Consider the following 27,070-nt stretch of genomic DNA (forward strand, 5'->3'; position numbering starts at 1 on the left):
CACAAAAATAACAGATCAGGCCAGAGTTGGAGCTTTTAAGTGTGTGCATAAAGGAAATGGGTCCCTCTCCACTCCTAGGGGGCATATTAGAAACTGGGGAGGTCAGGCATGTGTATACTGATGTTCACAGTGGTAAAGGGCTATATATAAACCACCAAGAAGGCTAGTTTGCATCAGAAGGCAGTGGAGGCGCCCTTGGCTTCAGAAATACTTAGAGGCCAAAACCACTTCAGGAAGACTGGAGAGGTGAGAAATAAGAATTAGTGAACTTTTTGTAAAGTGGGAAAGGGGTACTTAGGTGATGGGTGGGTAGAGGGGTCTTCTGGAATGTTCTTGAGGCCACTGAGCTGAGGACAGATTCAGCCTGTGGAACTAGTACTGAGGGAGTGCGGAAAAGAATGTTCTAGGCCGTGCTTTTTTCCTCTACATTTTATAGGTAGATAGATAAGAACCTCTATCAAGAAATGTGGGATGGGGTGGGGAAACAGGAGGGGAGGAAAATGGATGTCTGCTGATAAAATGCATTTCACAAGGGCCTTGGTCCTGAGGAAAACTTGACCTTTTGCCCTGGAAGGCTGTAAAGGGGTTTCTGCACAACTGGTGTTGACTGAAGCGTGTGTGTGTGTGTGTGTGTGTGTGTGTGTGTGTGTGTGTGTGTGTGTGGAGGTTGGGAGAAGGACAGGGCTGGGCAGAGGGACCCCAGGCTCTGGGAACTCCTCAAGGGCCCATTGGGCGTTCTTGCTCAAATCGAAAGGGGGGGGAGGGGGCAAGGCACAGTGGTCTTTGGGGGCCAGGTCGGTGTGGAATTTGGATCCTGGGGAGGGGGCCTCGGGTGCACACAGGCAGAGCAAATTAGGAAAGGACAAGCCAACCAATCCCAGCCTCCGGTCCCGCTGGGGTGGCAAGAGGTCACCGCACGGGACCTCGAGGCCTGCAGGGCACGGGGTCTCAAGGTCCCCAGTGCACGAGTCCTTCCGCAACATCTGCTGTTTATCGGGGGCGGGGCCCTGCAGTCAGTAGCACACGGGGTTTCCATCAAGGGGTTAAGGACCTGCTCTGAGAGGGGAGGCGGGAGCCCTAGGGGGCGCAGTTTGGGAGCGGCAGCAGGGGAGGGGGCTAGTCCCAGAGGTCTGCGGCCCCCTCCCGCCTTCCGAGAGCTGAGGGTTTCTCTAGGCAGGGCCAGGAGGGGGCTTGCTGTCAATATCGTGCCCTCGGGACTTCCCTGGTGGTTCAGTGGTTAAGACTCCACGCTTCCACCACAGGGGGCACAAATGCGATCCCTGTTGAGGGATCGGGGAACTAAGATCCCTCAGCGGCTCAGCGCAGCCAAAAAAAAAAAGTCGGTCTTCCGCATAGCCCCACCAAGATGGCTCCTGGCCAGCTTGGAGAGAAATGGCACCCTTGGGCTTGCTGGGGTCACGGGTCCCCAGACTGATTTTTCGCAAATGGCGCCTGTGGAAAACCCTAGGTTCAGGGAAGTCCCTCTTTCTCCACTCCCCTAGGCACGTGATGCCTGGTCCTCCGCCTCTCCCTGTTGAGGCAATTTAGCCTAGCTCCTCAGCTCATTTAGGCCTTCTAGGCCAGGCGCCTGAATCTTGGTGTTACCAGATAAGATACAGGTCGTTCAGTTAAATTCAAATTTCAGACAAAGGAGGAATAATCTTTCAGTGTAAGTATCTCCCATGCAATATTTGGGACATACTTAAGAAAATCATTGTTTATTTGACATTCAAATTTAACTGAGCATCCCAGAGTGGAGTGACTCCTTGTGTCTGGAGGAACTGTTGACTCTGTTTGCCAGCCTGGGCCAGGTTCAAAAGGTGAAGTGTGATCTACAAAAACTGAGTCTGAGGGGACAAAGGTTGAGGGCAGGGAGAAATTTCAACCTTGTAGAGAAATTCCTGATAGGGCTGGAGTCTGGGAGGAAAGAAGAGGAGGGGAGAGACAAACGTAAGAGGACAAGCTAAGGTTGTTGGGAGCACCCTGGGATCTTTATATTAACCTACCTTTATAGTTTTAAAGAAAGGAGGGGCATTCAAAGGGAGGGGGCCTAAAATCCTTGCCCAAGTGTACTGGCTGACAGCATTTGTCCATGGGAGAAAGGGAGGGAGTGTTTCTGGGAGAGAAAGAGGCGAGGGATGAAGTCCAGGCCCTCGCTGAGGAGGAGCAGTTGAATTGGGGAAGAGTTGACCTCTCTTCCTCAGAGACCCTCAGGCCGGGGGAACTGGGGTCGCTTCCCTTGGGCTTCCTGAAGGCAGGCTGCTCAACGGCCTTAGCCTGGGCTCACAAGTGTCGCTGGGTTTGGCGGCTGCAATTGCCCCTCAGGGCTCAATCATGCAGAAAGGGTCAATAAACTATGTATCTCTAGCCAAAGAAGAAAGACAATAAAACCACCCTCAGGGTCAGAGGTCACCCAGTCACGGATTGAGATATTCACAACTCTTTCTCCTTTCTCCTCTCTTCTTGTCCTCTCACTCTCCCTCGGGCTCATCCTCCCTTGACTCTACTATTCGCCTTTCTCCAAAGCCAAAGTTATCCCCGGAAATAATTGACATGTGAGGCTGAAAAAAAATCATCTCATGCAAAATGAAGCTTGAAAAGTAGGAGAGTGATGGTGGATAAAACCCACCGGTTAGGAATACCTAGCTTCCGTGAAGGCTGCCGTTCAACCTCTAAGTCCAGGGGTCAGCAAACGTTTTCTGTAAAGCGTCATATAGAAAATATTTTAGCTTTGCAAGTCACATTCAGTCTCTGTAGCATAATCTCCCCACCCCCTTCCTTCTCCTCCTGCTTCTTTTTCTACTTCTAACTCTTTAAAGATTAAAAAAAAAATTCTTGGCTCCTGGGGCCATACAAATACAACAGGCCAGATTTGGTTTGCCAGTTGCCAAATCACATTCATGCTACAAGTTAGTCTAATTCACCTCCACTCTGTCTGTTTGGGGGTGGGGGAAGAGGTGAGAAGCGAGGCCCCCATGCTTTGTTTTAATATCAAAGCCCTTTCCTCCTGTCCCTTCACTAGGAAAGGACTAGAGGAGTGAATCCAAACCAAATGCAAAAACCACAGGCAATTCGATTTTAAAAATGCCGCTCCTGAACTATATAAAGTTCCTTGGGAGTTGAATGAGCCAGGGACAGCATTTCTTTAGGTGGCAGGGATTCTCACTCCAATTTGGGCAAAAGGGAAGATAACTCAGGTAATGCAGCATCTGCCCCCCAGGGAGAAGGGAAGGAGGAAGAGCGAATGGTGGAAGAGGCCTGGAATAGGGAAGTGGAGCTGGGATGCCGGGGCATCAAGGATGAGAGTCACTGCCAGAAGCCATGATGTGCTCCACAGGTACCCTTCCTGTCACCTTGGCTGCAGGATCCTGTCTCAAAGCAGGGAAATGAATAAGTAAGTACCTCAGGAGAGTCAAGGCTTCTCTCCACTTGTTTTGGAGCCGAAATCATTTACTATGACTAATGGAGCATTTAGCAGTTAGAAGGAACTTGGGACCCTGGGTAAATGAGAGCTCCAGAATGTTAGGCAAGCTTTGCACCCCAAATCCATTCTCCTTCCTCCATCTCTTCAGGTGACTGGGGGAGGACTTGGAATCACATATCAAATGCATCATTGCGTATTTCTGCCCCTGCCTGGATCTCCCTCTCCGCTTGCCTAAGTGCTTTCCTACCTACAAAGGGTTCTGATCCCAAGGGAAGGGGAAGTCTTCTTTCAATGTGACTTGTCCTTCTGGCATCCAGAGCCCCTCCCAGTGTACCTTAGAGTCTGGAGGCTAACATCTAGGCACCCCCAGGGCAATAAAGGTACTCATTGGCTGCAGGTCCTGGTGGGCCAGGACCATGGCTCCCCATGAGCCTGGCACCCAGACTTGGCTAGTGACAGAACACTGCCCACTGCCTAGGGTTTCACTCCATTTCCTGCATTTCCAGGGCTCTCTTCATAATCTCAAACTAGATTCTGATAGCTCTAGTTCAACTTCCTGCCTTTCTCCAAGTTCAACCCTATTTACTTCAGCCTGTGTCTCTGAAGTTCAAATATCTATCTATCGTTTATCTGTCTATCTATCTGCACAGCCTTGATTGACAAGTACAATGAATGAAAATGTCTCATTCCTGTCTGGTTTGCATTTCATTACATTGGGCAGCGATATGTGGTGGACTGCAGAGGACAAAGACAAAACGGATTTTTTAAAAGGGTTGGTTAACAATATCTATTTGTTCATTCTATATTGAATTTAAAGGTATCCAGGACTTATAAAATTTTTGTCAAATGATGAGAGGGTAGTGAAAACTCTGATGTAGCCAATAAAATCTGGACCCCAAATGAGCGGTTGATGAGTGTCCCCTAGTCCCGGAGCTCCCGAGATCGATAGTTTAGCTCGGCCCCTGAAGCCAATTAAGAGCTTTATCTTAGCATAAAAATAAAGAGGAGTTAAAAACGCATTCCTTTCCCAGCTTTCTTCCCCCTTCATTTTTTATTGCGATTTGCAGTTTTTCTTTTAAAAAGATCTGGGACTCTGAAGAGAGGGTGGGGATTGATGTAAAGAAATTGTCGTTTACCAGGAAAAAAAATTGCGAATAATGGTGAGTTTCAAGGACATGTTTCAACGAGAAACACTTTGTGCTTCGCTAGGAAGAGGCAGGGGGACCAAATTCAGCTTCTTGGAATAATTCCTTTCCTGGATTCAAAGATTCATTTATTGAAATAAATCAGGAAGCATTGGCAGAACGGAAATCCCCTTGCTGGGTTTAAAGGGTCTTTAAAATGTTGCGAGTGTTAGATTGCAAGTCTTTTCTAAATACAAAACAGAAGAAAAGACCGCAGTGTTTCCCTTGGACTTAAAATTGCTAGGTCTCCGACTTAGGATAATTTCATGTCCGCCACGGAAAATGTGTTTAGGAAGAAATTCTGCCCGATAGCACAACTGCTGTACATGTTTTGTTTTTTAGTAGGCTGGATTGAAGAGAAAAGTGCTGCAGAGTGGGGCTCTGGGTTGTATGGAGAAACCAGTTCGTCCCTACTGCCCCTCTGGACGTTCTGTTTCCCTCCTGCTTCTCCAAGATGGATCCTAAAATTCTGGCTCAAATGCTTTGCTCGTTTGGCAATGATCAGTTTCTCTGATTTTATTTATTGCTTCAGATGTGGGCATGAAAATAAATCTTTTTCCTATTTACTGTTTGAACTCAGTGTGAGGGAAAGGATCCCATTATATTTCCTATCCGTACAGACATGTGGATATTTAGACCAGACCACATACAACTGGGGGACGCATAAAAGAGATTTATTGGTTAATTTACGCCGCCTAATACACATGTAAACCCCAGTAAGCCAAAGCTGCCGAGGGAGCCTCGGTTCTAGCATAAAATAAGAACCACGACCCCTGGATTCCAGTCGCCCTGCCCTGCCCTGCCCTGCCCAGTGATTCCTTCCTCTACCTGAGAAACGAAGAAACCAGAGCTCTCTTCTGCCTCGACCCAGCCTGTGTGCAGAAAAAAACTTTTCTTCACTTGCCTCTTTCCGCCACCACTCTGCTCTCAGACTCAGCTCCCTAAAGCCCCCTGTCCCCCGAAGTTGTTCTCAGAGTCTCCTCCGAAAAGTAAGTTGAGGGGCGGGGGCTGCAGGTAATCAGGAGAACTTCGCTTATTATTATTATTATTGCCCAACAGAAGTGGTTTGCTTTGCGGGGGGGGGGATTGTTTTCTTTTGCAGCAACTTGCTATATCTGGAGGTATTTCGCTTTCTATCGCGTTCCAAGGGTCAGGGTTCCCCCTCCCCAGAAAGAAACCTCCACTCAGACCAACCGAAATAGAATTCGAAATGGCCTGCCTCTGCCCTGCTGCTCACAAAGTCCCCAGCCTCGTCCTCTTGGGGGCATCGGGGGTCCCTGCGCCCCAACGAGCAACGACACCCCCTCAGAGTCGCACACTCGGGCTGGGCCGGGCTGCCCCAGGAAGGGCTCCACCGCCCGGGGTTTTGGCCTGGCTGAACCGCCTCAGGTCGGCCCCTTAACAAGCATCCCCCCTCCCCACTTCTCGGTTGATGACCTAATTGAATTATGCCTTTTTGTTCCTGGGACTACAGAGCACGTGCTGGAGGCAATTAATTATCGGAATGTGGCCATATCAAAACGGACACTGGGCACCGGGTAGGTCAGCGGCGGCGACATCCCCTGCCCTGCGCTCGGGACCCCTCCCCGCAAAGGGGCAGGCGAGGCTCCCTCGGCGCCCTCCTTCCTCGGCTCCTCGCCCCGCTGCCGGCCCGGACTCCCAAACGCGCCGGGCCCCTGGTTCTCGGGGTACCTGGCGGGGCTCCCCGGAAACCCTCGCATCAGCGCTGGCCGGGTTAGGGCTCGAGAGCCACCTCCTCTCCGCCCCCGAGCCCCGCTCTCCTCGGGGATGGCGCCGGTAGGAAATCCAAACTTTTTCAGACCAGCTGTGCGCCCAGGGTCCGTGCGGCTTGGTGGGAGGTGAAGAGAGGTAGAAGGAAGGGAGAAAATAAAAGGGGGAAGGGGGAAGAAATGGGAAAAAGAAAGAAAAGCAATCATCCCTTTTTGTAAACCTGACTCCAGGGAATTCATTTGCATGATTTAGGCTTATTTGTTCTTCAGTGAACATTTCCTCCCCCCGCCCCGCCCCCCCCGCAAAGAAACCCTCTGCTGAGCAGCACGGAAGCCAGTCTTGGAGAGCCTGTTTTCAGTAGATGTAATAATTTAAGTCAGCAGTGAACTCACCTTCCAACCTGGGGAGAGAGCTCTGATGTAGAGGGAGAATTGGGGCGAGTTTGAAGGGAGGGGGTGACTACGTAAGTGCGCTACCGGCAGGGTTTCCCCCCAGCAAACTGGCAAAGAAAGAAGGTGAAGTCTTGACCAGGCCAGGCGGATTGGGGGGGCAGGAAGTGAAAGGCTGCAGTTATAAAGCGCTGCTTGAGGCGGTCTCGCCAAGCGCCTCTGAACTTGATCAGATGTTCGGTTTCCTACAGAGAGATGGCGGCCAGGCTGTGAGGCTGCCTCAAGGCGCAGACTTTGGGGCTCGGCTCTCTTCGGGGTGTGACAATCACAGCCATCTTTCTCGCCGCCTTTTCTTTTCACTCTCACTCTCCTACAGTCTTCGCAAATGCCCTGCTGGACAAAAAATGAGTGGATTTATAGCCCTGTCTGAACCTGGTCATTATGTCCAGAAAGACCTCGCACCAGACAGGAGAGGGGACAGTGATCCCACACACAACCCTGGAAAGTCAATCCTTAAGGGTAAGAAGTTCCCGAGGTCACTGTATGCTTCTCCGGGTAGGAGCAGAAGAGGGCAAAGCCTTGGCAGTTCAGAGGGAAGAAAATTCCACCTCACAATCCCCATTCCCGCCCCCCACTTTTGCATTTGAAAATGTTGAGAATTCGAAGCTGATTAGCCCTGTGGTTTGAAAACGGCACTGATTCTGTGTGTGTCTAGTGAGTTTGCTGTGTAGTGTGCTGTGTGCATGTTTGGTGTGCACAGGCTAAGTGTACACTGTGCATGTCTAGTATTTGTGCTTCTGTGTGTTTGCTGTTACGTGCGTGTGTTTATCCTGTTGTGTGTTTAATTTGTTGTGTGCCTGTTTACTGTTTTATGTGTAGTTTGTTGTGTTACTGGGTTGTGTGTACTTACTGTTGCTAGTTGTGTGCGTGTTTACTGTGGTGTGTGCGAGTTTACCGTGTTATATGTGTTTGCCGTCTTGTGCCTGGTGTGTCGTGGGGGGGATGGCGGGGACAGTGGTGGGGACAGTATACTACAGCCACGACTCACAAACCAAAGAGTCAATGCGCGGCTCAGACGGAAGTAAGGGAGATGGCTCTAACTGTAACCATTTCTCCTCCTTCGGGCCTCGGCCGGCCGGCAGCAGCTTGGGTCACAGACGGCGAGCCGGCCGGCCTGGGTCCGGGCTCTCGGGGACATCAGGGCCCACAGTGGCGCGTGGGGAGGACGCGGCTAATGGGCCGCGAGAGTGGAACTGTTGTTCTCGCCCTGGGATCCGCGCCCTGAGGCCGCGGAGGGGGCACATTCTCGAGGTGTTGAGGCGGAGGGGGCCCAAGCGGGGCTGGACGTCCAGCGCCGCGCCGACGGTGGGAACGATCCTCGCGCGGCAAAGAGTTCATTTGGCCAAAGCGGGTAAAGCGCGCCCGAGGGGTGCTCGCCCGCTTCTGGCGGGAGGAAAGCCAGGGAGAGGCCCTGGCTCCGCCCCGCCGGTCGCCAGCTTGAGCCTGGCTCCAGTTCCCCACGGCAGCGCCAGCCCCGCGGAGCCCACTCGCGGGCGCCCGGCCACCGCCGCCTCACCTGCCAGGCTCCCGGCCACGGCCCAATCAGCGGCGGCCGCTCGGCCGCGGCTGCCATGTTCCCCGCTCCGCGCTGCCAATCAGTGTGGCGACGGCCAATAGGCTGCGGGGCCGGGGGTCAGGTGACCGCGGGCCAGCTGGCTCCCCATTGGCCCTCGCCGCGCGGCCTCCCGCTCGGTTTATGTGAGAGGAGTGAGTGAGTGACTTTATCAGTCCAAGGACATTACTCTGGAGGCGAAGAGGCTGGGACTGGCGCGGCGAGCCGCGAGGACCGAGCCTGCCTCCTGCCCGCCGGCCGCGAGCTGGCTCTGCTTCTAAGCGCAGTCTAGCCGTGAGGCCCGTGCCGAGGGAGCCTTCTGGCCCCGCGGTTGTGCGCTCTCGGGGAGAGGAGGGGTGACCTGGACAGGATTGGCAAACTCCGCCCTCCACTTATTATTTTGCTTATTTTTCTTTGTGCGCGCTTGTTAGTTTGTTAAATCAGATCTAGTCCCAGAGTCTTTTCTCCTCCCTTCTCCCCCCTCCTCCCCCCCCCAGGTCCTTCTACTTCCCCTCCTCCCTCCTATCCCTCTGCAGGAGACTCTCGCAGCGACGGAAAGTTGCAGCCCCTGGTACTGCCTTGGGGGTCTCCCGACTGTGTCCAACCGCCGCCACCCCTCTCCGACTGCGACACTTCGGAGATCTCCTTCGCCCGCACCCTCGCTCATTTCAGCCGGATCGCTGGTGACCAGAACGCCCCACCCATGACGATGCTCCTGGACGGAGGCCCGCAGTTCCCCGGGCTGGGAGTGGGCAGCTTCGGCGCGCCGCGCCACCACGAGATGCCCAACCGCGAGCCGGCGGGCATTGGGCTGAATCCCTTCGGGGACTCGCCCCACGCCGCCGCCGCCGCCGCCGCCGCCTTCAAGCTGAGCCCCGCCGCGGCTCACGATCTGTCTTCCGGCCAGAGCTCGGCGTTCACGCCGCAGGGTTCGGGTTACGCCAACGCCCTGGGCCATCATCACCACCACCATCACCACCATCACCACGCCGGCCAGGTGCCCAGCTACGGCGGTGCCGCCTCCGCCGCCTTCAACTCCACTCGCGACTTTCTGTTCCGCCAGCGCGGCTCTGGGCTCGGCGAGGCGGCCTCGGGTGGCGGGCAGCACGGGCTCTTCGCCGGCTCGGCGAGCAGCCTGCACGCTCCGGCTGGCATTCCTGAGCCCCCCGGCTACCTGCTCTTCCCCGGGCTGCACGAGCAGGGCGCCGGGCACCCGTCGCCCACCGGGCACGTGGACAACAACCAGGTCCACCTGGGGCTGCGCGGAGAGCTGTTCGGCCGCGCCGACCCGTACCGCCCGGTGGCCAGCCCGCGCACGGACCCCTACACGGCCGGCGCGCAGTTCCCTAACTACAGCCCCATGAACATGAACATGGGCGTGAACGTGGCGGCCCACCACGGGCCCGGCGCCTTCTTCCGTTACATGCGGCAGCCCATCAAGCAGGAGCTGTCGTGCAAGTGGATCGACGAGGCTCAGCTGAGCCGGCCCAAGAAGAGCTGCGACCGGACCTTCAGCACCATGCACGAGTTGGTGACACATGTCACCATGGAGCATGTGGGGGGCCCGGAGCAGAACAACCACGTCTGCTACTGGGAGGAGTGCCCCCGCGAGGGCAAGTCCTTCAAGGCGAAGTACAAACTGGTCAATCACATTCGGGTGCACACGGGCGAGAAGCCCTTCCCTTGCCCCTTCCCGGGCTGCGGGAAGATCTTTGCCCGCTCCGAGAACCTCAAGATCCACAAGAGGACCCACACAGGTAAGGGGGAGGGCGGGCGCGGGGTCCGCCTCGGCACCGCGCCACGAAGCCGACTTTCAGCGCGAGGGAGCGAGGGGTGGCGGCGAGAGAGAGGGGCGGCGCCCCTCCGGGGCCGCTCGAAGAAGTAGCGCTGTCACTGTCCCTCTACCTCTCGCCTTCCCCGCCCCGCGGCGCTTTTGCCCAGTTCTAGCTTCCCGGGCAGACGGCTCTGCGGTCTCAGGAACTAATTGGAACCTTCTCGCGCCCAGGAACAAACTGGCGCCGCCTCTTTTTGTCTCTTTCTGGGTTACTATGAAGGGACTCCGAACGTGTGGAGAGGAATTGCTTACAAGCGACTTAGTCTCGGCACACAGTCGGGGGAGGCAACCATAGAAATGCTAATGAAAACTAACTTTCGGTTACTTCCGCTCTTTTTTACCATTGATTGGCACATCTCCTAATTAAATGATACTTTTGTCAAACTATTTTTATTTGGAGTTCCAGGTTCATTTCAGTCCTCCGGGAGGAAAGCTAAAGTAGAAAAGGCACGACAGTTTCGTGGTTTGTTCAGAGCATCTTGTAAAACTGTCCGGAGCCCCTGGATTTATATAGTTTTCTCTTTTCGAACGTTAAGTACGACGACCCAAGCTTTTTAATACTGGGCTTAGCAAAATCGCTGCATTTGAAAGAGGCAAATTAAAAGGTACAAAGGAGGAACTAAAAGGGATTGTCCTGTCCCCGGTCCATTGTCCCGCCCGGCCTTGGCTGCAACGCCGAGATATCGGCACAACAGGGCTGCGCTTGGAGGCCCCGGGCCGGGTAGGGGGGTACCGCAACTCAGGGGCAACTTTGGAGGAGCCAGGGGCTTTCCATCCCGCGCGAGAACAAAGGGCCGGGCAGGTTCTGGGCCGGCCCTGCCCCACCCCCGCCCCCGACCACCACTCCCCACCCCAGCAGGCTCAACCCGCGCTCTCCATTTTTCTCCAGGGAAAAGAGATGCCACAGCCGCCCCCAGTCGGCGCTCCCTCTCGGGGAAGACCGCCGGGCGCTCTGTCTCCCGCTGCTCGGCCCAAGGAAGCTCGCGGCCCCTGACCATATTCACCCCCCTTTGCGTTTCTGCCTTTTGCAGGTGAGAAACCGTTCAAATGTGAATTTGAAGGCTGTGACAGACGCTTTGCCAACAGCAGCGACCGCAAGAAGCACATGCATGTGCACACCTCGGACAAGCCCTATATCTGCAAAGTGTGCGACAAGTCCTACACGCACCCGAGCTCCCTGCGCAAGCACATGAAGGTAATTACCTCTTTATTAGCGGTCGGCGGTTTATAAACACTCGGCCCGACGCCGGGTCGCGGAACGGAAGCGCCTGCGCTGCCAACCCTGTATCTTCCACGTTAAATCCGATTTGCTCCAGCGTTGACACCTTGAACCCATTTTGGGGACCCGGAGGGGGGCGGGGGAGAGCACAGTGGGGAGGAGGAGGGAGCGGAGGGAACAATCAGTTGTTTACTGGGAAGCTCTAACCGAGCTCGCCAGGGCTGGAGGTCGCAGTGGCCGCCTCTACCCGGCTCAGCCCGCGGTGGGAACCGAGAGTGCCCGCGCCGAACCCGGGGGCGGGTGGTTCATTCCCTCTTCGGCTTCCGGTAAAACAATAGGGCCGAGGAGCGCGGTGGGATTCCCACGCATTTGTCTGAGACCTCGCAGCGCCCAGGGCGCCCGTGCCACCTTCCTCTGTACCTGTTTTCCCAAGCCAAAGCGGGCTTGGCGAAACCTGGGCCCGGAGTATTTTGTAGGGCCCCAAAGACTACGTGCTTACCCCGCTCCATCCGCGGAGAAAGCATTTCTGAAGGGGCATGAGTAAATCAGAGTGCTTTATTCCTTTTCCATAATGCCAGTCTTAGGACTCAGACTGTTTTGTTGGCGAACATCTTGGGGTTTTCTAGACATCGATAATGTGGAAATTAAAAACAAAACCCCCAAATCAGCAGCATTTCTCTTTTAAGTGGGTCACTGGGCGGTCTTGCTCTTACAGTGCTCTAATTCTGCTCTTGTTTTTGCTTGCACAATGCCAGTTGGAATTATATTCATTATAATATATACATGTTAATTTTAGGTTCATGAATCTCAAGGGTCAGATTCCTCCCCTGCTGCCAGTTCAGGCTATGAATCTTCCACTCCACCCGCTATAGCTTCTGCAAACAGTAAAGATACCACTAAAACCCCTTCTGCAGTTCAAACTAGCACCAGCCACAACCCTGGACTTCCTCCCAATTTTAACGAATGGTACGTCTGAGGACAAACACAAACACAAACCCTGTTAACCATAGAATGGACCAAATGCATTTTAAAAAGAAAACTGAGACCAATCAGATGGAAATGGAGTTTTAAGGCAAGAGGCCATACATAGGGCTACATCTTGTTAATTGCAATTGTCCAGGAAGGTTTTGGGGCAAGATCCAAAAGTAGCCATGCCCTTTTTTCTCAGGATTAGAAAATATGTTTTGGCATTTGAAGGATTAAAAAAAAAAACCTTCTCACTGCTTTTTCCTCCCTTTTCTCTTGCTCTCTGCTCACCCCATCCCTAAACGCCTTCAGTTCATTTTAACTCTTGTCCTGTTTCCTGAGAGGAAGTTATAGAAGGCTTATTGGTGGTGGTGGTGATGTTAAAACTGATGGAAAAATCTTCGCCTTAGTGGTGATTGTTTAAACTCTCACAGTCTTAAACCGTGCCAAAGTCCTGTTATGTCTTGAACTTTTCCTCAAAGCATTACACTTGTGAATGTATTTTTGTCTAATGGGGTCGAAACTGTTGTTCAGTATTTTTTCAGGCTGAGGATGTGATGTTACTCTACACAGATTGTGACGTTTAGTATACAGTTGCCTTTTGTAATGACTTTTTTTTTTGTAAATACATATCCATTGATGCCATATTTATCGTTTGTAATTTAATTATTGCTACAAGTGCCGGGAACTGAACAATATTTATGGAAAATGTTTTCTAACAAATTCTGTACAGCTTTTGATTATAACCGCTTTAGCATTAAATTTTATTGTTTTGAAAGAACACAATTTACAATTTTTGAACCACTGACTCCTTTCTCTTGTTTTGTAACAGCCTCCTTCTACAAAGAGGAGACGAGAGCAAATGAAATCTTGTTTGTTGGTATTTATAACTCACTCAGATCCCTTTTTTAATTGTTAAATTATTTTTCTATTGCAGTATAGATTCTTTACAGTGTCAGTTTCCATCTGGGAAGACCCTCCTTTCTTTAGCTCAGATGGTTGTTTAACTGCGAGTTTAAATGTGTTTGTCCTGGATTTTCGGCATGCAAATCAAATATTACTGATCAATTCAGTTAGTGGCCATGACATCTCAATCTTGTACTTCAAAGACTGAGAAGCTGGATTTAATCATCCCTGCCCTACATATATAAACATAAGGTAACCTAATGAGTTTTATGTCCCTTAGTTTTTTTTTATTATCTTACATAAAAATGAACATTGCGGCAAGATGCATGTCTGTCTATTCTATTGAGAGATCACCCATATACCTATATATGTTTGTATCTATGACTTATCTAATCTGCCTATCAAATCTATCTAGCTATCTATATATTTTCAAAAGTAAGCATGTGTCTGAAACAGTGGTGATGAGTAAGGCCAGTCGAGCCGTGCTTACTTATGATTAAAGTGCTTCTTAAAAGAACCATAGTCCATTTACAATTTTGGAAGGCAAAGGCTGGTTTGTTTTGCTGTATATAGTACAATTCGTAATTATCACAATTATTCATAACATTTTTATAGCGGTGTAATAACTGCAGCGGTTCTGAAATATTATGGAAAGAAAAAAATTTGCAAAATATGTATTTTTAAAGTTCATGGTTTGTAGGCAAAGATGTTAAGAGCATTGTTTCCATTAAAATCAATAACAATGAAAAATGGTTGTTTGCTTTGTGATAAAATATTAACAATCCATTTAATCTTCAGCGAAGCAACTCATTTGGACAAACAGTTCTCTTACACTTATATGAAAAAGAAAGTGATTGCTATTTTGGGGGGGTGGAGTGGGTAGAGTACTGAGAGAGGTTTTTTTGTTTTTTGTTTTTTTACTAATTTAGGGTGCTGTTTAATATTGAGAGCCCAATCTCTTCATGAATAACCAACTTGCAAATCAGCAAATAGAATGGTGGAGATAAGGAATTGTAAAGAATTTAGAAATGTAATGAATAGGCCAAGTACCTCCTTCTCTTGAAGGGGCAGTGCTCTAGGATTTTTGGTGGCAGTCAGTTTGGTATTATACATAATCATTTTGAATTCTAGAATTTTGTTTATTGTTCTTTTTGAAGAAATAAAGTCTTGGCACATCTATTTATAACATTTTTGTATTTGGTGCCTGATTTTTTTCCATGTTCAAATAAATCGACCTTAAATTGAAATGCCCAGAGAAGTTCTGATGATTAAAAGAAACTTTGATTCCCTGGACACAGTTGAAGCAGTGTATTTTAAGTTAGCTACTGATCTTTGTCAACAGTTAATTATTGACAGTTTCGAATTGCAACATGCTTTGGATGCGTTTTTTTGCACTTTCCTCCACCAATAGACAAGGCAAGGGTCTGAATGCCATGAACGGATTGGGATGACTTCACAAGTGATGAGCAGGTAACCTGGTCAGTCTACCACTCCTAGCCCAGACATTCCAATCTTGACCTTGACATTGAGGGTGCTGGACCAAATTCCTATTTCAGGATTTTTCCTTCACTTCAAACCAGAGACCATTTTAAATGCTCAGCAAGTTTTCAGAAAGTGCATACTCATAAGATTGGCTCTAAATGTGTTCCAACTGAAGTCTAAATAATGTTTTTCTTCCGAAATATGCATTTAACTTCCACAGTTTACTGTTTTCTCTATGAATTCCCTCTCCACCCCCAATGTAACCTAACCTTAAATGGCAGTAGAATGATGGGTTGGTTGAAAGATTATTTCAGAAACTTGCTTCCCCCACCCCTCCGCATTAAATATATTAAACAATTAAACATCTCCTTAGGACACATAAAGAAGAGTTTGCTCTTTCTTTACTAGGCTTGAAATTACTCTACCATAAAAATTTACAGTAGAGCATTGTGTCCTAAGAGGGGAAGATGCCAATGAACAATGATGATAACCTATATTAAGATAATGTAAAAGTTTTGCCCCTCTACATGATTTCCTCTAATCTGGGTGTAGCATCGTATTTCTCAAATAGTCTATCCCTCTGCCCTTGTCATTTGTTGCAAAGAAAAGTTTACGTTAGTAGAAAACTTTTCACAGATTTTCTTCCTATAATATGACTCTGGGAGTGCACATTGACATTCTTGAATTTTCAGTAAATACCTTAAAGAATACGCACCCCCCACCCCCCAACAAAAAACCCTTGCAGCCCTAAAGATAGATCAGCTGGAAACCATGAATGTCAGCTGGGTTCTCAGTAATCGACCTGTTATTTTACTTCTTGCACCTGGTAAGACCTTTGTTAAAAGTCCATCATCTTTTCCAAAATGGGTGGTTTAGTTTAAGATTTCCACGTTGGGTGGGGAAGGGGAAGGTGTCTATTTCCACGCAGACAGAAGTCTGGACTTCATCCAGCTTGGAAGGTTAAAGATCAGGGTCCAGGCTAAGCAGGGCAGTCGGTCCTAGCTACTGCGGAGGTTGGAGAGTTAGCTGGGACCTCCTCCGTTCACAAAGCCTCCCAGGAAAGTTGTGTTCAGGACTTCCTCGCCCCTCCCCCCCTCCTCGCCGCCTGCTGTCTCCTCGCCTCTTCGCCCCTGGCTCCTTCTCCTCCCCTTATAAAACCCCCCAAACAAACGAAAAAAGTCTAAGGGCTTCTTTCCACTTAAGTTTCTGAGAGAATCGCTACCGGCGTGCTCATCCCCTGAAGCGCGGCATCTCCGCCCGGCAGCTAGGCTGGTTTTCTCTCGGGCTGTCTGCCCCCTCGGGGCTCAAGCCTAGTCAGGCTTTGCCCCGGGATGAGGCCAGGCGTTGCGGAAGTCAGGGCTCCCGCTCGGGGTCCTCAGGCCCCTCGTCGGGGCGCCCGGGGTCCCTGTCCACACACCAAGTTCTTGCAAGGCCCGTTCGAAGCTGGGGCCGGGAGGAGGGGACCTCATTTCCTAGGGTCAATTCTCTCGCGGTCTCGGCCAGCTGACCCTTTGACCTCCACCTACAGGGCCCTTGGCGGCCGTAAGCCGGCGGTCGCCCGGGCTCCGAGGACGCTTCGCGCCCCATCGCCTTCCCGGCCTCATTAGGCCGGCGGGGCTGTAAAGCAGAAATCAGCCGCTACCTAATCCGGACCTGGGGTCAATACGAGCCCAAACAATGGTGAGCTCCGATGGCCACAGCGCAGCGCTGGCCGCAAACTTTGTGTTCCATTCATTTTCTTAAGGCGGCGGTGGGGTGGGGGAGGGAGGGAGGTACCCGCACGCCCGAAGGCCGATCCCGGCGCCCGGGGCTCTTAAGCGAGCGTTCTCGCGCTCGGCCCTCCCGGTCTCGTCGCCGCGCCAGGGTTTTGGAGGGGGTGGCAAGGCTCGGGGCCTGGTTGGCGGCCCGCGCGAGGGCCCGGGGGCCGCCCCCGCGCCAAGAACAGACTTTGAAGTGGGTTTTTAGCGCGCACGTGTGAGAGCCGCGCCGGGGCTGGAGCGGTGACCCGCTGGGAGGAAAGAGTAGGCTCCGGCCTGGGCCCCAACCCCTCCCCCGCTCCCCGTCGCTCCGGCCTTTTCAAGCCGCGGCCGGGAGCCCGCCGGCCTCCCCCGCCCGCCCCCGCGCCCGCCCCCGCGCCCGCCCCCGCGCCCGCTCCTGAGCCCGCGCCGCGCGCAGGCGCACAGCCCGCAGCCGTCGAGTCGGGTTTCGCTGCGAGGGGGCGGCGGGGGAAGAGTTGAAAGCGGCTTTGCAGCGCCGCGGCCTCGGCCGGGCCGGGAGGGGGGCGGAGGGGAGGGCTGGGGAGAAGGGGGGCTGGTTTTGGGGGCGGCTCTCGGGTCAGGAACATGGCGGCCGGATGCGAACCCCCGCGGAGCACAGCAAAGCGCTGACTGCGGGCTGCCGAACTGTTGTGTGGTTTCAACTCCCTTGTTATTCCTCGGCTCGGAGCGCCTTGCGGGAGAATGTAGGTCGTGGCGGCCGAGCGCAAAATTGTTTTTAAAAAAAAAAAAAAAAAAACGGAAGCGAAGAAGTTCTTCCAGGGCATCCTGGGCGTGGGAAGTTGGCGAGTCTTCTGGGGGCTGGGGTTCCCGGGGTGGGGGGGGCTTGGACCTGAAACCCACTCGAGGCCGCCACGCCCTCCAGTCCCGACTGAAATCGTTTCTCCCGGGCCCTCTGGGGTGGGGGATGCCATTTTGAGCTTCGTGACCGTGTCGGGATCCCCCAGCACCTTCGAGTCTCGAAATGCCAAGGAGTGGACACCGTTCTCTTCCAGGACAATGGCGGGGCCCGTGAGCGGAGCACGGAGGCACCGTTTCCAAACCAAATGCCCTGGATTAGCGACACGGAGGTGCCGTTGCGATTTCGAACCCTACACGTTCGTCAGGCCCCGTTTTCTGCATATCTCATTTAAACGCGGGCCTATGAGAAACAGTACTGTGTACGCTTTTGTGTGTGCTGTAACAGCTGGTGGTCTAACGAAAAAAAGAGAAAAAAAGGCCGCGATTCCGAAAACTTTCATTCAGCTTTTGCTTAACTGCCTTAATACTGGCGTGTGAAAGAACCCCTGGTAGCTCTGGGATCTCGAGTCCGTGTTTTCTCTGCAGAAAAATGTTGCAGATTCGCCTTCATATGTCTTTCGTGAGGAAAAAACAATGTGGGGCTTTAAAAATGTAGTCATTGACCCCCGTCTCCTCTAGAAAAATAAGCGGCACGAATTCTTTCAGGTTGCGTCTTCGTGGAGGCCAGCAGCTAAACGAAAAGACAGCCTTCTGGGGCTGCCCGCTGTCGAGAATTTGGGCTCCTGAAGGTGTGGGGCAGCTCCCGTGGGCCACCTTAGGAAGGGCCCCAGGTGGGTGGGCAGGTCATTAGCAAAGCTGGCTCAGATTTGGGGGAAATCTACAAAACAGTGCCTTTATCTGCAGAGAACAATTGATGGGGTTGTCTTTCCTCCTTTTCAGTGCACAAAGAAGACGGCTTTGGAGCAAGAATTTGGAATATGCATTTAAGTTGTCGCGCTTTGCATTGGAAACCTGTGGGCAATTAAAATAAGCCTGCCTTGTAGTGTTTTCTGTCCTTTTCTTATGTGTGGTTCCTGCAAGTCAAAGGGGCTGGAGTCCCTTCTGCAGTTTGGAAACTTGTTTTGAAATTGCCACCAAACAGATTTTTCCCCCTTTGGGTGAAGTTTCCTTCCAGGGCTCAGCCACTTCACCCCACCCCCGGACTGGAATAGAGTGTTGACATCTTTGAGAGATCAAAGGAAGTAGATGGTGCTTGCTGTATACTTTATTTTTTCATGCTGTAGTTTGAACCCTGAGGTTTGAGCTTTTTCCTGGTTAAATCTCTTGGTACCAGAAGTGTGGCACATGAAAAGTTCATTAACTTGAAAAATCTTTAGCCCGTGGGTAGGCAGTTTGTCTCTGAGAACTGCAGCGCCCAGATTGTCTCTAAGGTTGACTTTAAAATCAAGCTAAAGATGCACTGGTGAACGATCTCCCCTGGATACCTGTGGTGTGCTTTGGGTCATTTGATATGGTAAAACTGTGGTTGATTTTCATAGGAGTTATGTGAATGGAATTTCTGCAAAACTAGACAAGTGATAAATTGGTAGAACTCTTATATTTGTTTGAATGACAACTCCAAAGGGCACTGCTTTTCCCACTGAGGTTTGGTTTCTACCATAACTATTGAAATTTACAGCTTGAAATACTAAGTTTGCAGGAAGCATTTAAAGGGGGGAGTGTTCAGAGCACTTGGACTGATAGTAACTTAACACAGGAGCAAAACTTCTTTGAATAAGATTCCTGTTGCCAAGAATCTGTTAAAACTAAAGAAAATATATTTCTTTAAAAATCATCTAATAGAGCAAACAATTTTGTATATTTTCAATGTGATGACAGTTCAACCCATTTACTGATCTGATTGAATAGAGAAACGTGAGCTCTATAGTAACTATAAAAATAGCCTTCACCAGATGGCAAGTTTTTTTTTTTTTTTTAATTTATTTATTTATTATTTTTTTGGCTGTGTTGGGTCTTCGTTTCTGTGAGGGCTTTCTCTAGTTGCGGCGAGCTGGGGCCACTCTTCATCGCGGTGCGCGGGCCTCTCACTATCGCGGCCTCTCTTGTTGCGGAGCACAGGCTCCAGACGCGCAGGCTCAGCAGTTGTGGCTCACGGGCCCAGTTGCTCCGCGGCATGTGGGATCTTCCCAGACCAGGGCTCGAACCCGTGCCCCCTGCATTGGCAGGCAGATTCTCAACCACTGCGCCACCAGGGAAGCCCCCCAGATGGCAGGTTTTTAATGTTTGTTCTCTAATAAGATGTGTATGTTGTCTAATGTGTTTTATTAAAACACAACCTATGTAAAGACCATACCTTTAATACCTTTGAACATGAGGTATTAAAAGTAAAAGATTCCATCGTGTTTTATTATAAGCTAGCATTTAAAATGACATATCCAGTAATGTTTTATGAAATTTTTCTAAGAGTAAATGTAGCTTGTTTTGACCTATCTGCAGTTCACTTTTTGTTTTTTTGCCAGTGTTGTCCTGCTTGGTATCCGGGACAGTCTCTAATTCCTGATGAAGAACTTGATACTGACGTCGGTGTGCAGCAGCCAGCCCTCCATAACACTACCTATCCTAAACGCAGGGTTAATGCCGAGCCTACTGTGCAAGAATGAGTTACTGATGAGGTTTCAAAGAAAACCACATCAATTTGGATGTCTGTTACCTTGAAGTGATCATTTTAAGAGTAGTAGCTTCTTCCCTAGGTATAAAAAGACTATTTTCTTCTTTTGGTGTATTTCATTCTGTGTTGAGCAATCATTTGTGAAATGAAAAAGCAAAAAAGCACCCCCCCCCACACACACACACACACTCCCCCAGCCAATTTAGGATCATAAACGGGAAGATGGAGGTGAAGACTAGCCTAATCCATAACCCAGTGTGTATTATCTCATACATTGTGTTGACCTTGTTGAAAATCTCTTTCAAATATCTGCATTCCACATGTAGAACTTAAGTGTTTAAAACTAGAAGTATGAATGCTTGTTTTGTTAATTTCCTATGTTTGTGTTCAAAAAGCAATATCTAGGATCTCTACAATTGTTGTTTGACTTAAATAAAACCATTTAAATTATTTTTTGTGATTATTTTATTACAGTGACAACTATAGCCCCTAAATAACCTTGATTAACCTGTTGAATTGGGACAATTAATATTCTATTCACATTTTTCATGATATACCTTGGCTTTCACTGAGCAATAAACTTGGGGAAAAAACCCCACTGAACAAACTCCAACCAACTGTTTTGAGCTCACAGTGTTTTCCCAGAGGGACTCAGGGCCAGGTGCTGGGGAGGTCAGGGGAAGAATTCAGAGTCAAGGATTGAATGGGATGATTAGAAGGAAGTACTGGAGGTAGGACTTTGGAGAAAAAAGAGCATTTGAACACCGCTATTTGGGTGAGAAAGAGAGGGAAAGACAAAGCCAAAAATAACCTTAAAGGAGAAAGGAGGGCCTCTGGAAAGGGGACATTGCAGCATAGCACATTACATGTACATTATTCAGAAGCTCCAGAGTGGTTCTTGGGGCAGACAACTTGGCAACCGTTGATTAGAACACTTATAGAATCATGGAATATAGGTGTTATTAAAACACAAGTTGTCGTTAATTAACTGTAGTGCTAGAGAAGATGAAGACACTTCAGAGAAATTCTTCGAACTCCAGATACTTGATTTCTCATTTTACATTTAACATCTGTAATCTAATGTAATCTGTGAGTGGCCATCATTCGATTTATTTGACGTGATTATGCCATGATGAGGTATTGTAAAACTGCAGACTGATAGAGTATATTGCTATTGGTTCTTTAGATCCAGTTTTATTAAAATTTCTGCTAAGTAGACTGATGATACTATATTTTTTTAAGTAGAGGGGAAAACTGCTCATCTCCCTCTGATTTTTGTTGTTCATTTACATCAAGAGTAGGCACACAGGCCGGTCAAGAAAGACTATGATTCTTTGATTCTTAGCTCCCTAGAACTTGACATTCTTATATCCCCCCAGAAACATGTTGGTAGAATTTTTTGTTTTGTTTTTAAGAACAAGAACTGCGTTCTTTCAGACAGGCAGTGGAGTGTTATAATGGGATTATTAAAAAAGCCCTTGGAAAGGTAAACTACCAAGTTGTGCATGAGCCAGCTGCACTATGATAATAATACCTCCTAGGGTTATTCTAAGGATTAAACAAGAACATGTCCATAAAGAGCCTGGCACAGAGTAGGCCCTGGACAAATGTTAATTCGCTTCTTTTCCTCTTGCAGGTAGCTATTGTTTCATTGCTTTGGGGTAGCTTCCTATTTTTAATATTATGGAATATTTTACTAAAAACATATAGTGATTTGTACTGGGATGCAAATTAATGCAGTTTTCAGACAATAGATGGAGAGTTAGGGCATATAAGAAATACTGCATTTCATAAGCATAATCACTAGATCAGGCATATGGGTTTATGAACATAGTTATGAATATTTAAACACATAAAATTAAAATGTTATTAAATGCCTGTTGTTCATTATCTTCCGATGAATACACTTATTCTTAGATTAAAAATAAGTTGTGTACTTAAAAATCTGTAAACAGCAATTTAATGGTTTACTTTTAATTTGACACAATTTTTACTCGAGGCAACAGCTTCTTACTATATTTAAATTAAATGACAATTTTACAATGTGAAAATTGGCATTCACATTTAAGGATAAGATTAAATCTTGTGATGTCTTAAATTATTCAGTTTCCCCCTACTAAATTTATGCTAGTATTGTGCGGGTGTGACTATAGAGGAATGAGACTGATTTTCTTGTGGGGCTTGGAAGCTAGCTCTGAAGGCAGTTCCCAAAGAGGAGTCCCTGAAATGTTTTGACCAATGTCAGCATCCTTAGAATAAGTTTATGGACTCCCTAGGTGATGGCCTCACTTCAGTTTGTTACAAAACAAACATCAGCCACCAGTCATTACTTTACAGCCATGCTTTTGGTTTTACTATGTTTTTAAAGAATACCCTGATTATTTTATGTTAATAAAATTGAGGCTTAAATGAAAGTGTAGAAATCCTCTATTATAGCATGATGAAATGTATTTTTTCTCAGCATAGGTCTATTTATGCGGTGAAACAAAACAAAAACACCAACACACTAAGCTCTTCCCAGATGAACTGGTCTGAGTGGGAAGTATTTCCTTCCCACTGATTTTGGGGGCTTGGAGCTTCCCTGAGAGGCTGTACTGCTAAATGTTAATGGCTTTTGTACGGAGGCCTGGGGGACTTTTCATTATTCCTTTTTTCACCGGTTTATCACCTTTGTCTATTTCTTTCTTCCTGAGGCTGCCCTATTAGAAGCGGGGGTCCGCCGTGGTGTTAACGTTATTTTGAGTATTGGTTGGTTGTCAGCGAGTAGGAGCAAGGTTATATTAAATGACCAGTTTGAAAACTGATGTCTAGTGCAGTGCTGTAGTGCCTCCCGTGGCCGGATCCTCCTATAGGTGATATCACTCTGGAGTCCGAAAATCAAGTCGCTCAGTACAGCCTTTTCCTATAGAACCGGGAAGGGGGGTGGGGGCGGGCAGGAGAACACCCTCTTATGTTCTTAGAAAAGAATCTAAGTTCCTGCTCCTATTGTGTGGGTGTGTGTGTGTGTGTGTGGTTTTTTTGGTTTTTTTTTTTTTGTACTCTGGGGGAAAAAAAGTCCTTTTTAAAAAAATTGGGTCATCAGAAACTTCATTGAAGAAATGAGAAAAATGTTATTGCCAACGATTCCCTCTGTAAATGTCCCAGAGTCGATAATAGGAGGCTATTTGTAGTACAGCTAAATAAATGTATTTTAACATCTTGATATAAATCCAGTGCATGGAAATTGCTTACAAATGATTCACTAATGTTACCCAGCCAGAACTTACACGGAAAAGCTACACTCATATTCTATTTTTGCAGCTAATCATCCACAGAGTATGTAATTGGTTGGGCCAGCTGATAACATGTTTTTGGCGACTTCACTCTTCTTTACAAAAATATTCAGCCAGGGTATCCACTGAGATGTGACATCTTATTGGTTGTGGTGATAACCCAATACAGAAGGTGTTCCGTTAACTTCTGACCATTGACATATTAAATGAAGATGTTCAGTTGAGCAACATGAGTGATTTCAATTGATTCATCAGTCGCCAGTATCTAGCAGCCATCATGTTTCATTTTGCTAACAAGCTGATATCCCACATCTGATGCCAACAAGTCTGGTCTTTCAAACAAATGACATGTTTGATAAAGAAATCTTTTCAAAATCATTATGCACTTCAGCATTTGTCTTTTCTTCCGGCACAGCATCTGTGCATCTGTTCCATCAGGCGTCTATTCCTTGATCATTTCTCAGCCTTCCATGATTTTTGAGCCTGATTTGCGGGTGTTTCAAGGATGTGAAATGAAGCTTCTTCCATTGAATGTTCCAGCGAAACACAATGTTTATGTTCAAGGCACTAGATTTAATCTTGTGAATGAGACGGCAGGGAAGCGTTCTCACAAGACTTCCTGATAAGACATTGTTGTGAAAGAAATCGAGTGGGGGAGGGGAAAGAAGCCCTACTTTAGGAAAAACATTAAGGACATCTTTTTTTGTTGTCTTTGCTATGGGTACTTGAAACTTCACACCACTATTACAGTATTGAAAAGCTTCAGAGCTTTAAGGCATCTCTCTGAACTGGTGAAATGAAAATTCGCATAGTCCAACTGGTTAAAAATGGATGCAATTCATTCTTTAGTGAGCCCTGTTTAACTGCATAATTTGCTTATATGCATAAAACCGAGGAAGTCTTAATCTCTAGTTTGCATGTATCTGGACTGCATGCATCTGGCTCCATTAGATTCCCTGTAATTGCATATTGACTAATTGCATAATACAGCTATTTGAACACTGAATTTAAACCCAAATGCTTCTATTAGCACTGTAATCGCTTTGGATAAGTGAATAGTTGGAATACAGTGCTTGAAAATCACAACGCAGGACAATACCCGCTTTCCTATCTGAAAAGAGGAAAAATCTAAAAGCAACTTTGAATTTATAAATTAACCAGTAATGCTTTCTCTTGGGCAAATGTTAAAATCAGAAAATGAATCAGTAATTGATAAATGCAGAATCTTCATATGTAATATTTTATCAAATCTTCTACATTTGCTTCTTTTAAGTGTTTTAAATTGAACATCCACATGCAATATAAATATGTTAATTAAAATTAAATCATTTTGAAAAGGTAATTGTGCATTTGTTTTCAATTTGCATTCATTTCTTTAAATGTATGGCCTGGGGCATTTTGTGTTGGCATGGGGGAGGATGGATTCTGTAGCCTGTGCTAATTGAAACTTATTTGGTGCATATGTGTTGTTCAATAAAGGAATCGCGGCTTGTGTGTGCACACATATAACATTCATTTAGACTAAAAGCGTGTGTTTATCGTCGTCGGGTGTTCAAAGCTGAAGTTCCTGGTAGAATCCGGAGAGAGCATCTTTAGCTAAAATAGGTGATAAAGACCATTTCTTCAGTGCTAGAAAAATATTGCAATTGCTGTGCTAAGTGTAGGTTGAATGGCTCAAATGTTTATGTTTGATTTTTAAATGTATTGTCTCGAATGAAAGAAATGGGGAACCTCATTTGTCCTCAAATTGAGCATTAATTAGCCTCCAGCATGTGTGGTGGATCACGGGCTTTTCCCCCTCTTACTTAAATGGTTCAATTCAGGGCACAATCCAAGGACCATTCTAGGAACTTCTCTACTTTAAGCATTTTTTTTAAATGTAAAAATGATGTTTATTTTTGAATAGGTAATACATGTACATGATGAGAAATTCAGAAGTGTACACAGTGAAAAGAATGTTCTTTGCCCACCGACAACTCCCAGTCTCCCTGTTTCCGTCTCAAGAGACGGTCATTGTTTCTTATGTTCTACTTCAAGCTTTGAAGAATGTTCTCAGGCAAGACTTTCACTACCTTCCTCCTTGATTTCGTTAGGCATTCTAAAACTCAGAGAGTGGCTACATCTAATCGAAGCCAAAACTTTAGTCATCTCAGAAAACATCCAGTGTTAGTCAGGAAGTTATTGCGTATATTTAAACTGGTCGATACATTAAATCAACTGGATGTTCTGGCATTGTACAGGGACAACTGTATTTATATGGACAAGATGAAGTGGGAGTCAGGAAATTATACAGAGAGCTGGGTGTTAAAGAAATTGAGTTTTGCACCTACTATGTGCCTGGCTTGCACAATGTCCAACCAATAAATGAGTGTTGAATAAATGGATGAATGTAACTCAAAGAGTGTTTGCATGGAATATACTATGTAACTTAATTGACATTTTAGTTTTGCTTATTTAGGTATTTCCACAGAATTGTGAGGGTCACCTGTATCAAAATTTCTTGGACCCCGCTCAGATAAACAAAACCAAAGTTCTCAGTGTCAGGGCCTGGGGATATGCCTTCAAAACAAGTGGTTCCAGGGAATTCCCTGGTGGTCCAGTGGTTAGGACTCTGTGCCTTCACTGCCAGGGCCTGGGTTTGATCCCTGGTCTGGGAACTAAGATCCCACAAGCTGCACTGTGCAGCCAAAAAGAAAAAAAACAAAACAAAACAGAACAAGTGGTCACTCCAGCTGAATTTGATATATATGAAAGTTTGAGAACCACTGTTTTACAGAGAATGGCAAAAAGCAAAACTCCTGAAACTCTTTCCTACCAATTTATCTACTTGTTCACCAGTGGTCTTTTAAGATTCAGTATATCAGTATGGCCTCCTCAATTAATAAACTCCAAAATGACTTTTGCCTGAGGCAAAATTTTTTTTCCAGTGCGGACAATTGTCTCAATTCTCTCTACTTCATTTTGCCAACGTAGAACTGCCAACCATTCAAAGACACATAGACGTAGATCTGAGGACAAATTGGTATCTACAAGCAGGGGGTAAATTCCTCAGCGTGTGTTTGTTTGATTTAACATTTAACTTAAATGCAAAACCCAAGCCTTTTTGTATTTCTGATCATTTCCCATTCATTATGCCAAAAGTCCTCCTCCAGATTTCTGCAGCTTTCTGTGTCAATGATCATGACATATTAAAAATGGTAACGTTAAAAAAAATGGTAACGTTATAAATACTCTGCCCTTGCTTTTTTTCTGTAATGAGTAAGAACAATAATTCTTTCACCTTCCCTACACTTCTGTTAGACAGACGTTACAACAGTTTTAGTTGGAAGGAAAAAGCAACTCTAAAGTTAACTTTTAGCATTACGGGTGCTAAAGGATTGTTTTTTCCATTATATTAAAGAAAATACCTGCTTGAATGCTGCAAGTTGAGATATTTCATTCATCTGAGTTTTCTAAGCCATCAAGAGCTCTCTGCAGAGTCTTTTCAATACAGGCTGTTCCAACAAATGAGTTGGAAATGAGTTATGTTCCAGAATTTACTTTTGAAGTTTTAGGTTATTTTCAATTCACAATTTTATTTTTCTCTAGAATCAGTGATAGGATCCTTGGATTACCTCACCAAAAGTTCTTTTAAAATTCTTCTATTTGAACTTTAACTCACAATGTAGTCGGATGATGGCACCATAATAGTGTTTGGTGACCCAAGTACAGATGCCAAAGGCATACCTTGGCTCTCCTTCCCCAGCTGCCCAGACAAAATCAGGGCAGTAATGGTGGAAGGAGGAAAAGAGGAGACCACCTCCTCTTCTTTTGTATCACCCTCTTTTCTCACCCCCTTGGGTCTGGGGTGGGGCTGAGGAGAGCTCT

The 27,070-nt window shown here is 47.5% G+C and overlaps 1 protein-coding gene across 2 annotated transcripts; it reads left to right on the top strand.

Annotated features, from left to right (window-relative positions):
• Window positions 1–8,918: 8,918 nt before the first annotated feature.
• ZIC3 (Zic family member 3) lies at window positions 8,919–20,331 on the top strand. 2 transcript variants are annotated; one of them, XM_036839934.1, is made up of 3 exons: window positions 8,919–10,097; window positions 11,206–11,369; window positions 19,783–20,331. In XM_036839934.1, exons 1-3 carry the CDS (start codon window positions 9,044–9,046, stop codon window positions 19,921–19,923), a joined length of 1,359 nt encoding a protein of 452 aa, XP_036695829.1. In that variant the 5' UTR covers window positions 8,919–9,043; the 3' UTR covers window positions 19,924–20,331. The 2 variants fall into 2 exon arrangements, with proteins under 2 accessions (XP_036695829.1, XP_036695828.1); XM_036839933.1 differs by lacking the exon at window positions 19,783–20,331 and adding an exon at window positions 12,190–13,975.
• The last annotated feature ends 6,739 nt before the right edge of the window (window positions 20,332–27,070 follow it).

The sequence above is a fragment of the Balaenoptera musculus genome, chromosome X (assembly GCF_009873245.2).
Source record: "Balaenoptera musculus isolate JJ_BM4_2016_0621 chromosome X, mBalMus1.pri.v3, whole genome shotgun sequence".
NCBI classification, from domain to species: Eukaryota; Metazoa; Chordata; class Mammalia; order Artiodactyla; family Balaenopteridae; genus Balaenoptera; species Balaenoptera musculus.